At 24.4% G+C, this 15063-nt stretch overlaps 6 protein-coding genes across 6 annotated transcripts; 2 read left to right on the top strand and 4 right to left on the bottom strand.

The window, feature by feature from the left end:
- Positions 1–215: 215 nt before the first annotated feature.
- PNEG_01859 (hypothetical protein) lies at positions 216–2000 on the top strand (the record flags this gene model as incomplete). Its single annotated transcript, XM_007875639.2, has 3 exons — positions 216–365; positions 408–1630; positions 1685–2000. The coding sequence occupies 3 exons, from the start codon at positions 216–218 to the stop codon at positions 1998–2000; spliced, it is 1689 nt and encodes a 562-aa protein (XP_007873830.1).
- A 647-nt stretch (positions 2001–2647) lies between these two features.
- On the bottom strand, positions 2648–4009 carry PNEG_01858 (hypothetical protein; the record flags this gene model as incomplete). Its single annotated transcript, XM_007875638.1, has 1 exon — positions 2648–4009. One exon carries the CDS (start codon positions 4007–4009, stop codon positions 2648–2650), a length of 1362 nt encoding a protein of 453 aa, XP_007873829.1.
- A 1372-nt stretch (positions 4010–5381) lies between these two features.
- On the bottom strand, positions 5382–5716 carry PNEG_01857 (hypothetical protein; the record flags this gene model as incomplete). The annotated part of the gene is made up of 2 exons (XM_007875637.1): positions 5382–5479; positions 5533–5716. The coding sequence occupies 2 exons, from the start codon at positions 5714–5716 to the stop codon at positions 5382–5384; spliced, it is 282 nt and encodes a 93-aa protein (XP_007873828.1).
- A 570-nt stretch (positions 5717–6286) lies between these two features.
- On the top strand, positions 6287–9943 carry PNEG_01856 (hypothetical protein; the record flags this gene model as incomplete). Its single annotated transcript, XM_007875636.2, has 9 exons — positions 6287–6342; positions 6391–7299; positions 7342–7791; positions 7838–8888; positions 8932–9153; positions 9198–9311; positions 9353–9449; positions 9496–9884; positions 9932–9943. 9 exons carry the CDS (start codon positions 6287–6289, stop codon positions 9941–9943), a joined length of 3300 nt encoding a protein of 1099 aa, XP_007873827.1.
- A 1229-nt stretch (positions 9944–11172) lies between these two features.
- On the bottom strand, positions 11173–12499 carry PNEG_01855 (hypothetical protein). Its single transcript, XM_007875635.1, has 4 exons — positions 12349–12499; positions 11911–12300; positions 11691–11861; positions 11173–11638 (listed from the first exon to the last, which is right to left on the bottom strand). Exons 1-4 carry the CDS (start codon positions 12424–12426, stop codon positions 11297–11299), a joined length of 981 nt encoding a protein of 326 aa, XP_007873826.1. The 5' UTR covers positions 12427–12499; the 3' UTR covers positions 11173–11296.
- Positions 12500–12692: 193 nt separating this feature from the next.
- PNEG_01854 (hypothetical protein) lies at positions 12693–14898 on the bottom strand (the record flags this gene model as incomplete). The annotated part of the gene is made up of 5 exons (XM_007875634.1): positions 12693–13666; positions 13707–13818; positions 13867–14329; positions 14374–14707; positions 14760–14898. The coding sequence occupies 5 exons, from the start codon at positions 14896–14898 to the stop codon at positions 12693–12695; spliced, it is 2022 nt and encodes a 673-aa protein (XP_007873825.1).
- Between the last annotated feature and the right edge of the window lie 165 nt (positions 14899–15063).

The raw sequence follows: 15063 nt of genomic DNA, 5'->3' as shown, positions 1-15063 counted from the left end.
TTTTTTAAAAATCTCAGATTTTAAAAAAAACGAACATTTATTTAGAAAATTTTAAATATACTTTTAGAATTAAGAAATATTGAGTTAGATTTATATTTAGATTTTATAAGTAAATATATGAAAAAATATTTTTAAATAAAATAGTATTTTTTAAATTTTTTAGAAATTTAAAAAAATTATAAAAAATATCGTTGACTTGCGTATAAAAAAATTTCATGAAGTCAGAGAAGGATTTATCATATGCTTTTAGACGGAATGCATGCGACATGTTCTTAACATCAACAGTTAATATGTTTTCAAGCGCATATATTCCAGAAAAAGCGCGCGCAAGTATTGCAGTTTGGCAAGATGACATTGTTGACGGAGTATTTTTATAAATAAAGTGATATGAATAGCTAATCATGTAGGGAATTGTTGATATTAAGTGTATAGAGAATATTCAAAGTATTTCTAGTCATTCGTTTAATGGTAATATTGTAAATTTAAATGAATCATCAGTATCAGAAGAATTATCTGTTCTAGAGAGTTCAACAAGAGTTGATAATTTTTCAATACATGAAGAAGAACTATCATCAGTATTGGAAGTGGGAGAAGAGGGAGATTGGTTAGATAAAGTTTGGGTTGATGAGAATAGAAGAAGGGTGATAAGTTCGTCAATAAATGGACGGCGACCTCTTGCAGCATTATCTACAAATACATTAGCTCTGAAAAAGAAAGAAATATATAGTTCAATAGCACTATGTGAATCAGCTTTGCAATATGACCCTGTATATACATGTAATAGCTCAGCTACAATTTTTTCTATTACACCATCACTTACAGAATTCTGTCATTCAACACCGACTGATCATAAAACAACAATATTAAGTGTAGATAATAGTTTAAACGATGAATTTTCAAATACACATATGAACAGTTCTACTATTGAAGAAAATACTATTCAAAAAAGGAAAGATACGCTTGCTCTTTCATCATTTGTTCTTGCTCAATTTAGAACTAAGAGGATTTCAACATTACGTGCAACAACTCTTGGAAAACGTGTTGGACAAGAATTGACAAAGCTTTCAAAAAACGTTTCATGTAAACGTCTTTTTCCTAATAATAAAAGAACTATTGTTGCTGGCCGGCAGTTTCGTCGTGTCCGCCAAAAAGCTACAGAAGATGAAGTTGAAGACTTGCTTCTTAAATCGGAATTTTCTCATTCTCATATACAAAATATATATTCTACACAAAAATTTACACGACCTTCGTATATATATTCCAAAAGAATCGATTTTTTAGATAATAATATTGCACTTAAAAGCGAATCATCATCAGATTCATCTCATTCATCTAATTTTTATTCTCCTCTTTCATCAAGACCTTCTTTACCTCTTTCTACTCAGCGTACATTTCCTGAAAATATTCCTATTCATCCGGATTTTTTTCGTTATTATCTTGCTCATCCACGTTTTACTTATTCTAATGGTAATCCACCTATTCAATATGATGTAGATGATCTCTATAATCCTCGATATATCAAAGGTATAGGAATAAATAAAATGGGAATGTGCCCAATTTGTTGTGAAAATATTGAACGTGGTGGTCAAGGAAAAGAAGTATGGCTAAAAATGAAAATAAGTGCCTTTTGGTATATATTTATTTAAAAAGATTCTTTTAAATTTTTTTAATTATTTTATTTTAGGTATCATATGAATTTCTTTCATGGAATAAATCCAACAACAGCACTACCATATTCGCCTCCTGTATCTTTTCGAACAGTGCCTCTAGTAACTATGAATGCTAATGGTATCTCAAAAAAAAAAAAAGCATCGGGATTCACTAGTATTCCTGATAGAAAAGAAATACTTGAAGGAAAATGTCATAAATGCAAGAAGTGGGTACGTGTTCAGGGTATAAAAGAACAAGAGGTTAAAGTGGCTGAAATTTTCTGGTGGAAACATGCACGTAGCTGTCATGGTACTAGTCGTATTAAAGGAGAGGGATGTGAAATGCGATGAAATAATAATTTAATATCTTACGACGTTTATACAATATTTTTTCTAATTTTTCTAGCTAAATAAGAATATTCTTCGTGACATTTTTTATAAATTATTTATTTTTTCGAATTCTATACAGTTATAATAATATTTATTAAAGACTATTTATTTTGCTAATTTATTTATCATGCTTAGCATATAGGTTGAGAATATATATGAGCGTTCATATGAATCTATAAATTTATGTTCTGTATTTAGATCTTTATTTTTTTATTTGCTTATTTATTGTAAAATTTAATTTTAGATTTTTTTATATATACAACAAAGTCATATAAATATTATATTTGATTTTAGGTTTGTTTTTTGATCTATTTTCTTAAATAATTTATCTAATACTAATTGATGTCATTAGATTTGTTTTATTTAATAACAAATATCCAAGTTCGTTAGGATTCTAAATGCATCATAATTAGAATATGTAAATTTAAGTTATAACTTTATATAGTATAAACATCAATTTTTATATAAATATAATTAAAAATTTAAATCTACTTATTACAAGTAGATATAAATTAAATGTGAACATTATACTAATACAGAATATATTTTACTTAAACACATAAGAATAATAATGAACAACAATTAACAAATTATATGTAAATATGATCTTAATGTTTCTTACTGCTTCCGCTCGGAGCAACACCATTAAGAATAATTTCAGCGTCTCGTTCTGTAAAGTTAATAAAAGATTCAAAGGTTATAGGATATCGCTTCTTTTTATATTTAGTTGAAGATGCGCGAACTATATCTTTCATATTAATATTTTCGGGCAAATCGGTTTTAATAGATGTTAATGAAGTCGGATTGGTTTGTTTTGAAAAGAATGATGCTGTTGTTTCAGGAAGATAAACTTCATATGGAACAAGTGAAGATGTATCCATATATTCTTGTTTTCCATTTGTAGTCCCGTAATTTTTATAAGATAAAATATTATTATCAAACATAAGAGCCGATTCCGAGGATATATGTGACTGCGGCAATGATATTATAGAATTATCATGAATAATTGAATTAAACGTATGGCCATAAAGGTTGTTTTCTATCGGATATATATGTTTATTTCTTTTTGGAGACGGTAATGATGATATATACATATCGCCATTAGAAAAATCTTGAAAAGAACGCTTTGTTGAGAATGATATACTTGGTGTATGGTCTTCCAAAAGGTTATTTAGAGGATGTATATCTGAATTATCACTATATAAAGTCTTTTCAGATGATTTGTTGTTATTAACAAATTGTTTTGAGGTCATATTCTCTAATAACGTATCTCCTTCTTTTACGGACATTTTGACAGACGGTTTTGAATCCAAAACGAGTAATTCTTTTAGTTCATTTCCTACCGATGGTAATAAACGTGGAGTTAATGGACATGTAAAAGATGAGTCAAAAAAATGTTGAGTATCATTAAGATTAGATAGATAAGATAAGGCCGAATCTTTCTCATAACTATCAGAAACATTTATGGTAAAAACATAATTATCATCTTTATTTAGTTCCTTGTTTGATTGATCAGTTTCTTTGACAACATCTTTAGGAGTACCAGTTATTTCGTTTAATAATGTTGAATCATCGAAATTAATATAAATATCAGATAATCTTTCTTCCTCAAAAATGTTTTTTTTTTCTGAAATTGTCTGCGTAATATCATCATTAAATATTGATTTTATCCAAGGTATATCGTATAAAGTTGATAATTGAAAACTAGAATCATCTTTAGTATTGAAATGAATATCCGTTGAATTTAAAAGATTCTCATCACAAAAATATTCTATATCTTGTTTATTATTGTCTTCACAATCATCAACGTTTATATTTAAGAATTTTTCAATATCATTAACTTGAGTATAATTAGGATTATCAAACGGATATTGTGTAAACGTATAGTCAAGTTTTAAATCGTCCAAAAGTGTAGGAGAATCAATAAATTCCGAAGCAGATGAACACAATGGATCAAAGAATGTCTGCATTTTATAGATAAATTATGTAATAAAATCCCAAGAAAAAGAGTTTCTAATAACAATTTTATATAACACCTAACTCTATACTGAAGAAAAAGATATAACTGATACCCTGTCTTTCAATTTCACAAAAAAAAGTTACTTCTATTTAGTCTAATACTTTAATGACCATATCTTTTCTATAAAAAAGTAGGTTTAAAAAAATTAGTATTCAAGAGCATTTAACCCATTCTAAGCTATTCCTACTGTTTTTCTTCCCTGATTTCATTATTTGAGTATTATTTTATTATTATGCCTGTACTTCCTTTTTCGAATAGTTATGTGTTTGATTCCAGAAACGGAACATAAGATTAATGATATATACATAATATAAAAAGATATTTAAAAACCTCATATTAAGGCACTTGTTTTTAAAAATTAAAACTAAAAATATATTCTGAATAATTTTTTTTTATTAAATTATAAATTTTATTAATATTTGATTCGTATAAGATTTTTATAAAAATGTACGTTAGATTAAATAGAAAATAAATAGTATTTAGAAATTAATATGTATATATTTTCTAAATGATATTAAAGATTTCTTTTAAAAAACTTATTTATTGATTTGATAAAGAATAATTTGTTTTGGCTGTTTTGGGATTCAATAGTGACATTAACATTTAAAAAAATAGATTTAATTTTAGAAATATCCTATGTAATGACAATATTATAAGAAATGATAAATAAATTTTATATATTTTTGGAATAAAACCGAAAAATAGCAAATATATACAAATAGATGAATTTCTAGTAAATAAAACTCCTACTCTTAAAAGAAATAAAAAAGAAAAATACAAGTTTAAATGTAATTACTTCTTCTATTTAATGAGTAAAGAAGCGTCAATTCATATTCTAAAAAGAATAAAATAATTTATGTAAATTCAATTATGAATTTCAGGGACATCTAATTTCGAGACTGCATAAAAAAATCAATGCTAATATATAATAAATATATATCTACTATTGAAATATTTTAGCTTCATTACATTATAATGCATATTCTTATATATTTTATTTATTCTAAATTTATATTTATAAATTTATCTATATTTATGATGAAAATAGACTTGTTTTTACGTATTTAGATCAGATATTGAAGTGTTTTAATGTTCAATAAAGAAAATGCCTCCGAATACTTTCTTAATTTTAATTATATAATAATATGCTCTTATTAAATAATAAACATGTTTAATATTTTAGAAAAAAGTGTAGTTTTCAGTTTTTATAAATATTTATGATCCAAAAAATATGTAATTGATTTATTCTATTATATATTTTTGCATTAGTACCGTAAAATATAACTTTAAAATTTAATTATTTATTATATGTAAAAATCTCATCAATAAAATGGTGTTAGTAATTTACGTAATCCGAGAACACCCTGACTTTTAATAGACAACTCTATTGGTGTTTTCATTTTTATACATCGTTCCCATACTATGTTTACATATAATTAGCATAACTACGAATTTAGAAAAAATTATGATTACAGAAATAAGCAAATTGACGACCTGCCCATTTTCCAATAAATGGAATGATAATCCAAAATAAAAAGATATTTAGTTGACTTATGGATTCTTGCCATTCTTTATCAGTGTCGGATGATATTGTACTCAAAGAATCAGAAATATCTGATGGTATATTTAAAGGATATAATTCAGCATTTTTAACCATAATTTTTGAACGTTAGCATTAATATATCCTAAAATTAAAAATTGTATATTTTTTCTGAAATCATATTTTTTTAAAATCGCTCATTTACATTTTTATAGTTTTAAATAAATAAAAATGTAATATATGAAATATTTCTGATAGAATCACTAATAATAAGATATGTCTAATATGAGAATAAATTTGATATTTAAAATGGTATTATATCTTTTTTAATGATATTTATTTTTTTTCTGAAATCAAATGTTAATATTTTAATTATTTAAGAATATAAATAGTTTTATCATTAATATATAATAAAATATATAAATTATAATATAAAGAATGATTTTTTTAAGAAAGATTATATATAATATATATATTATGATATAATATACATCACGTTCGAAAACTTTCACAATTAACTTATCTATGCCATTAAGTTATTAAAATTTATTTTATATCAAAAAGAAGTGGTATTTTGTTAATAAGATTTCTGAATTAACACATAAATGGAGAGATATTTCTTTAAAGGATTTTTTTTATTACTTAAGATTAATGAAACATGACCTAAATAACGCAATTAATTTTATAATGTCACTTCCTTGTATATCTGATAAACCGATATTATCTCAATATAGTGCTACAAAGTATATATTTGTTTTTTCTACCTTATGGGGTTTCTTATGTTACATTAGAATTAATAATAAAACAAAAGCTTTACTTGGAAATAATTTAGAGGAACCTCAAATTTTATCTAAACATACTGAGGAATTTATATGCACTCACAAAAAGGAATCAGAAGAAATTTTATATAAAAATTTTAAATCTAGGACTAGCTTAGATTATGAAGAGATACTTTTTAAGCCGAGACATGAAAGATATAGATTACATCTTTTGGGTGATCTAAAAAACTATACAAGATCTCCAAATTTATCTAAAAAATATCTTAATATACACAATAATACCTCTGATACTGATTATGATCCTTCATTTAATATTCCAATAAAAAAATTAGAAGCAAAATTAGGAAAACATTTTTCAATTGAAAGGACGTTATTTAAAAAGCCCGGAAGTGCTAAAAATCCTAAAACTCATAATTCTTATGAAAGATTCTTTGCAGCTACATTTCAATCTTCAAATCAAAGTAAACTTTTTCAACCAGGATTAGATCCAATACCTTTAATAAGAAAAGAAAATAATAGATTATTTTCTAAAAATTATATAGAAAAAAGGCAACTTAAATCTAAGGAATTTAAAAAAATTAATAATAGTAACAAAAAGTTATTTAGTTCTAAGACTTTTATAAATTTGGAGTCTCAAAAAAATAAACAAGTTGAGGAGACTTTTTTTCTAGAAAAGCAGAAAAAAATTATTAATGGAAACGACTCTTATTCTGATTATAATTTGATTATTCGGGAAAAAAATCCGTTTATGGTTACACGTGAAATGCTTCTCAAAGAAATTAAGAGTTCATATAAAGGGCTTATACATTTGGAATCTCATGTGAAACTTCAGGATAATATATGTAATCAGTTTGATAAGAAATTTTCGTTTTCTGATAAAGATCATGAAAAATTCAGAAAACTTAGCGAATTACATGAAGCGTAGGTAATATACTTTGATAGCATATTTGCTTATAAATTTAGTCTTTTATTTTTATATATAAATTTTTTATCACTTACTCAGCATCCTTCAGCAAGTCTTTCAATAATGAAAATTCCTATTAAATATACTATTCCGGCTAGGCTATGGAGAAACTCCATATATACTTATCTCGAAATTCTTCGTTCCCAACTTCCATATACTATTGAGCATTTGATTTCGTATATTTTATTTTCATATTCTCAAATAACAGTTTTGCTTGAAACTGTTTCTACGTTTGAAAATGAATGGATAGAATGTTTGGGGGATTTAGCAAGATATAGAATGGCTATTGAAGAAGTAGATATGGAAAGTAGAAATCATTGGAATAATGTCGCAAAGTATTGGTATGTTAAAGGATTAAAGAATTTACCTACGCTTGGAAGATTATATCATCATTTGGCTATCTTATCGAAAGATAATATATTAGAAAAATTGTTTTATTATTCTAAAGCGTATTTTCCTTTTATTTTTTTAAATAAATATTTATTATTTTAATAGACTGATTGTTTCTAAATCATTCTCATATGCTAGAGGATCCATACTTTCTTTATTTGATCCAATATTTATCCATAAAGAATCTTTGTGCTTTTCGAATGCATCTAAAAATTCGGATTTGATTAATAATTATGTAAAACTTCATGGATTATTGTTTACTCGGCTCCAACTTGATGATTTTGAAGTGATCCTTAATGATTTTCTTTCTCTTTTAAGTAAAGAAAATATTTGGAATAAAGAAGGTGTATTAATGGCTATTACGAATGTTGTAGCACTATTTCAATACGGAAATAAACATGGAAAATTAAAATATTTAATAAGAGAGAGTAAGATTAACAACAAGAAAAAGAGAAAGGAAACATATAATTGTTTTTTTGATAAAAATTATACTAAATTGAATCAGGAATATTTGGAAAGACTTACTACAGTTGAAAATAAAACAAATACTTTGTCTTATAATATAAATGAAAGTGATCTTCCTGCAATTAATCATTCTTTATTCAAAGCGGCACATATTGCATCTACATTATATTATCCTATTAATCTTATTAACTCATCTGATTTATCTGGGTGTCGTCATTCTATAAAAGATCAAGAAACATCATCTATTGACCATATAGTATTTTTAAAGGCATGTCAATTACACTATTTTATTATGTCACTTTCTATCTCTATAACATCATCAAACTCTCTTGCATATAATTTTATATGTATGATATTTTTATATTATTGTTCAAACTATTCATCTGTTCTTTCTTCTATGGAAAGATTTATACCATGGTTTAAAATTGCAGAATATTTGTCTAATATTATTAAAAAAATAAAGAATAACAGTATACTTGGAACAAGCGACCTTCCAGTTAGACAAAGTAAAAGTCCTTTACCTGAGGACTGGGCTTTAAGAGGTATAAATTGGTCCAAAAAAATTTGGCCTAAAGCGTATTTTGAAAATATGACAGAAGATGATTTTGATTTTACAGTTGAACAACCTGATGATGAAATTATTGAAATTAGAATAAAAAGGATTATTTGGCTTGGATTTAAAATAGCTTCAGTATTTTCTTATTTTTTTTAATTTTTTTATTAACTATAATTAGCTTTCTAATATTCTGTTGTATAATACTCAAACTCAACGTTTCACTATTAGTGAAGATTATATTAATAAAATTAAGTTTTCTAATGAATATTTTGAAAAAGCGATTTTATCACTATCTCATACTCATGTATTTAAATCAGAAAACGAGAATTATAAAAATGATATAAAATTTAATGATGATCTAGAAGTACAAGGAGAAAGTGAAGAAATTAAAAATCTTAGAGTTTATAAATTATAGTCTAAAGATATTTCAACTTATTTTTTTAGGAACGTCGTCGAGCTTTGAAGTCTATATTAAGTAAAAATGATTCAAAAAAATTGGGATGTAATCATAAAAAAGATATTCAGCACTTTTTTCGACAGATTAAATCTGGTTATACGGTAAATTTATTTTTAAAATATGATTATACTAATATGGTTAGACTTTAGTTTTTGATACCAACTTTTTAATATCTTATTTAAAATTATTTCATAAGGTTCTTTCTATGAATTCTTGGGATATTGTCATCCCTCTTGCTGGTAGATAAATAGTATTGGTATTTAAATTTATTGTGATATCTTTTAGTTATTTTTGAATTATATGGATTAAATAATAAACCTCCTCCTATTGGCATTGCTGCTCATAATGCAATTATTCTTATTATTTCTGCTTTGAAATCTCAAAAAGCTAAGATTGTTACAGTTAAAGGCAATATACTTCATGCTTTGAATTATATATCAGAACAATCAGAAGATAATTTTGAAGGTGAAAAAAGATATAGAAATATTGATGACAGAATTATTCAGGTTGCTTTATTTCAAAATGAGAATCATGTGAAATCTCAAAAAGGATTATTTGCATCTGAAGAATTTGAAAAAGTTGTATTAGTTACAAGTGATCTAAATATGAGAATAATTGCAAAAGCTAAAGGACTTGCTGCTATATCTGCAATAGCTTTTAGAAAAGTTATAAAAGTAGGAAATTTTAATTCTTTATTAAAGACTAAATTAGTTTTTGATAGCAATATTTATAAATAAGTGTCGATTATAAAATTTAATTATAATTTCTATTATAAAAAAATACTTAAATAAAATTTTTAAGAAATATTAATTATTTCCTAAAACGAAAAATTATTAATATTTTGGTTTATACTTTGATTTCTAATTTTTCACTTCTTAATAATATTGTTTTTGATTTATATAATTAAAAAAACTTGTTTTTTATTATTTCATCTATTTCAAATAAGATATATATTGTATGTTTTAGTATTTGCTTTAAAAAACCGTTATATAACTTTTAAATGGTTTTATAAAAATAATTTTAAAAAATTAACTTTATAATTAAATTTTTATATGGCAAGCAATTACAGTAATAGTTTAAGTGATAATTTTTTATAGATATTTATAATAATTTTTGAAATAATTATTTAATAAATTTTATAAAATATGTGAAATTTAATTTTAAAAAAGATAATATTAATATTAAGTTGCATTTTTAACTTCTCTTACATTAAAAAATTGTTAAAAAGTTTTTAATAAAATGTTAAATTTTAAATCTAGAAAAATATAAAAATTAAAACAAAAACTCAGTTTTCTTTTTATAAGGATATTTAAGATTATAATAAAATACTCAATTAGAATAACAATTTAAGCTAATAAATATATTCGGAAAACATTAACTAAGCTTTAAATAAAATCATATATGTTAAACTTATTTAAATAGAACAAATTGATTAACAATAAATTGATTCTATGATTTAAATAAATGGTTTGTTAATATATTACAATGTAAAGATTTTATAAATAAAATTTATTTTTTATATTTTATTTTTAATATTTAATTTTTTTTAAAAAAAAGAAATATAGATCTATATTAACAAAATGTTTCCAAATATTAAATAATTTTAACTTTAAACTAATGTCATATATATATATTATATATATGCAATTTAATATTTTAACAATTAAAAATTTATTTTATGACAAGTTGATTTAATATTTATTAATTTTTATATAAATTTTATAGATCAGTATATTTAGTAATTAAAATGATAACAAATAGGTTTATTTTTAAAAAAATGTAAATAAAAATAAAAAGCTGATATTTATATTAAAATTATTTTTCTAAATAAAATCTAATCATAAACTAATAATAATATTATTTCAATATAGCTGAATAATAAATTTGTATTAACAAACTAATATATAAATTCTAATAAACATTAATATATATTTTAAAATATAATAAAATTATATTAAGCTCTATTTCATAATTTTAAATACTATTTCAAAAATATGCAAATTTAACAAAAACATGAGATTTAAATGTAATACAATTTAAATATTGTTATAAAGTTATAAAACTTTAATACAAAAAAATTATTTCTTTATTTTTTTTTGATTTTCCAAAATCCAAATTTGTAATTTAACCTCATAATTAGTAAATCAATAGCCATTCTTAGACTATCACTTATTAAACTTAACTTACTGCCTGAAACTTCTTGCCAAGCTATTGGTACTTCAACTACTGGTATTAAAAATATTTCAGCTAAAATAAGAACTTCTATATCAAATATCCATTTTTCTACATGCATATTTGGAAATATCATTAAAGCTGCTCGACGAGTAAATAATTTAAATCCACATTGAGTATCCTTAATATGCCTTATTCCCATAAACCATAAGTACTTTTGAAAAACATGCATCATGAAATTCCTGATCTTAGATCTCTAAATTTATTAAAATAAATTAATCTTATATATTTCGTATTTAAAAAAATACTTTTAAAATAATATCACTTGATGCCGTATAAGAACGAGATCCTATAGCAATGCCGTATCCGTGTCTTTCAATTTTTTTAATTTCTTTTAAAAGATTATACAAATTAGAAAATCTAGATGCACCGTCTGCATCCGCAAATATAATATACTCCCCTCGAGAATGGATCATTCCCTTCATTGTATCGTTAGTATTCTATATATTTTCAAAAAAAAAAGAATACATGTGTCACTGCACTCCCTTTTCCTCTATTTTTTTCTAAACTAGAAACTCTAATTTCTCCATGTTTTAATAAAGAACTTTTACTTTTAGATAAAGCCCATTCAACTGAATATTCATAGGTATTATCTGTACTTCCATCATCTATTATAATTATCTCCCATTTTTGGTCTTTTTCAAGTTCGAAAGAAAGAAACTCTACTGCATCTTCCAACATTTTTGAAAGCCGTAATTTTTCATTGAAGGCAGGAATCACAACAGACAAAAAGACTTCTGCAGGATCTTCCAATGTATTAAGAAGAACTTTGTTAAATTCCCCATTTTCTGATATAACTTTACAATATAACTCGGATTGATATGAAAGTCTTTGTTTAGAAAAAATTAGTAATAAAACCTGAATAAATAATTAAAAAAATCAATAATTAGACATTGTATAACTCACAATAGCAAAAAAGAGCAAAAGAATAAAACATATTGCTATAATTAAAATTGACCAAATATTCTTCAAACTTATAGCCATTGATCAAGAATGAATAAAAACCTTTTAAATTTATTTAAAATGTCATTTTAAATACCTTGGTTATTCAATAAGGACGCATTAGTAAAACCGGATTTTATAAAAAACATCTTTAATTTGATTAAAATTTAAAAATATTAAATCTAAAAGTTAATTCGATAACATATTAGTCAAGATTTTGCAAGACTATTTTGATATTACAAATAAAAATATAATACAAATTTTTAAAATAATAAATGCAAAGCTTAATTCGTATAGACATTAAGATATCACATTAAGTGTAATATTAACTGACTTGCCATATCTAAAAACGGAAAAGGGCTGGTAACCTGCTTTTCAGAAAGATTTTTCCCAGAAGAATCCAACGAATATTGTGATGTATTTAAATCTTGAGAACTAGTTTTCATTATATCATTTTTTATTAATTTAGACATTCCACAAATTATTTTTTCGGTTTCGCTATTTATATTGTTTGATGGTAATTCAGAAATAATTGAATATACATTCTCATAACCTCCACATTTAAAATCCACCAAAAAATTATTAGATTCTAAATGATATAATTGAATAACGATAGTTACTATAATTTTTTTTTCGTTATCAGACGATTTTGTTAAACGGCATTTTATAACATAAGGATCTTTGGCTTTATTTGAATCCAATATAGCTTCATTAGCATCATTGTTTTCTGATAAATTCTTTTCTTTAAATTTATTTATCTTTTCATGCAGATTTATATTTTGAGATTCAATGTCGACCCACTCTGCTCCAAGATCTTTTAGTGCTCGATATATTTCTATCATTATTTCTAATGGTGAACTTCTACTACGTATTCCGAAATGCCAACGAATTGCTCGCTTTTTCTTTTCAGTATTTATAGACATTGGTACTAAAACTGATTTAGAAATATTACTTTGTAATTTCTTGTCCTTAATATTTCTATTCAATGAATCCAAGGAAATTCTCTTATTCATATACATTATATGATAATTATGAAGACTAGATGGCAAGATACTAATGTGAAAAGGTGTTTGATCTTCTATTCGTGTATACGATCCACCAACTGAAGGTAACAATGTACTATATACTCCTTTGCTTATGGAATAAGTATTTATATTAGTAGGAGAAGGATGACCTAATGAAGATGATGAAATATTTCGAGGAAATTTAATTTGTTCAGTATCCCAGCTAGGTGGAGATTGAGCCAAAAATGATTGTATATTTTTTGCCATAATAATTCGAACTAAAAAAAATGAGAAAAATCTTAATACTAAAATACTTACAATCCTTATATCTCATCTGATTCTCTGCAACTAATCGATATGCATCTTTTATTTCATTACAATCCGACCTAGCAAGTGCTTCATATACATGATCCTTATTATAGCCCATAGCCTATTCATAGTCAAAAATTGAATATATTAAAAAAATATTTTAATTTACTTGTCCAAGTTTCCCAACAATTTTATCATCAACTTCATTCTTTTCTTCATATTTATCAAGCGGATGAAGATAATCAGGTAAGTTAAGATTAAACCATTTACTTTCTCGAATCTCTTGTAATGTAATTCGTTGAATGGGATCTACTACAAGCATTTGACTAAGTAATTCTTTAGCATCAGAACTTAAAAATGAAGGAATAGTATAAATTCCTCCATTTATTTTTTTAAAGAGTGTAGGTATAAATTCATCATCAAATGGGAGCCGACCTACAAGCATAACATAAAGAATAACTCCACAAGACCAAACATCTACCTCTGGGCCGGCGTATAATTTCCCAGATATAACTTCAGGTGCTGCATAGTTTGGTGACCCACATGATGTTTTTAGAAAATTTCCATCAGTCATAAGATTTGATAAACCGAAATCAGCAATTTTAACATTAAGAAAATCATCCAATAAAAGGCTTCAATAAGATTAAAATAATTAAAAAAAATCTAATGAAAATACTTTTCTGGTTTAAGATCTCTGTGTACAATTTTATGACGATGACAATATTCAACTGCAGTTATAATCTGCTGAAAAAAGCGACGAGCTTCATCCTCACTCATTTTACCTCGAGAAACAATATAATCAAATAATTCCCCACCAGCATACTCGATAACCATAATTATGTCTGTAGGAGTTGCAATTACTTCATAAAGTTTAATAATATGAGGATGTCTTAAAAGCTTTAAATAAGATATCTCGCGATCTACTCTTGATGACATGTCTAAATTCAATAATGATTTTCGTGAGATTATTTTAAGAGCTACTTTATGTCCAGTAATAGAGTGAACTGCAACTAAGAAATATTTAGTTACCTATTTTCAGTTTTATTTTTATTTATTTCTTACGTTTTACTTTTCCAAAACTTCCTTCACCCAGTGTCTTCAAAATTGCATAGTGACCTAATCGAGGCTTCTCTGATATATTTAACAGCTCCTGCGGATCATTATCGAATATTGTATTTGCATTTGTATTTTTATCATTCATTCTATAAATTTCAATTTTTTCTAAAAATTGCACGATAACTTTTTATACTTAAAATTGATAAATTATAGAAAAAATAATAAATTCATAAAATTAAAGAATACTTTTTTTTAGAAAGTTTAACAAAATAAATACTATATTAACGATTTTCTATATTAAACAGTAAAT

The sequence above is a fragment of the Pneumocystis murina genome, assembly GCF_000349005.2.
Source record: "Pneumocystis murina B123 chromosome Unknown supercont1.9, whole genome shotgun sequence".
In the NCBI taxonomy this organism is placed as follows: Eukaryota; Fungi; Ascomycota; class Pneumocystomycetes; order Pneumocystales; family Pneumocystaceae; genus Pneumocystis; species Pneumocystis murina.
Note: the sequence above shows the minus strand (reverse complement) of the source record. Positions and strands in the feature narration are given on the sequence as shown.

Excerpts from the sequence above, each read along its gene's own strand:
- PNEG_01855 (XM_007875635.1), bottom strand. The coding sequence starts at position 12,426 with ATGGCTATAAGTTTGAAGAATATTTGGTCAATTTTAATTATAGCAATA. Across the intron at positions 12,301-12,348 it reads TTTTGCTCTTTTTTGCTATT|GTTTTATTACTAATTTTTTC; the intron begins GTGAGTTATACA and ends TTATTTATTCAG. Across the intron at positions 11,639-11,690 it reads CAAGTGATATTATTTTAAAA|AGATCTAAGATCAGGAATTT; the intron begins GTATTTTTTTAA and ends TAATAAATTTAG.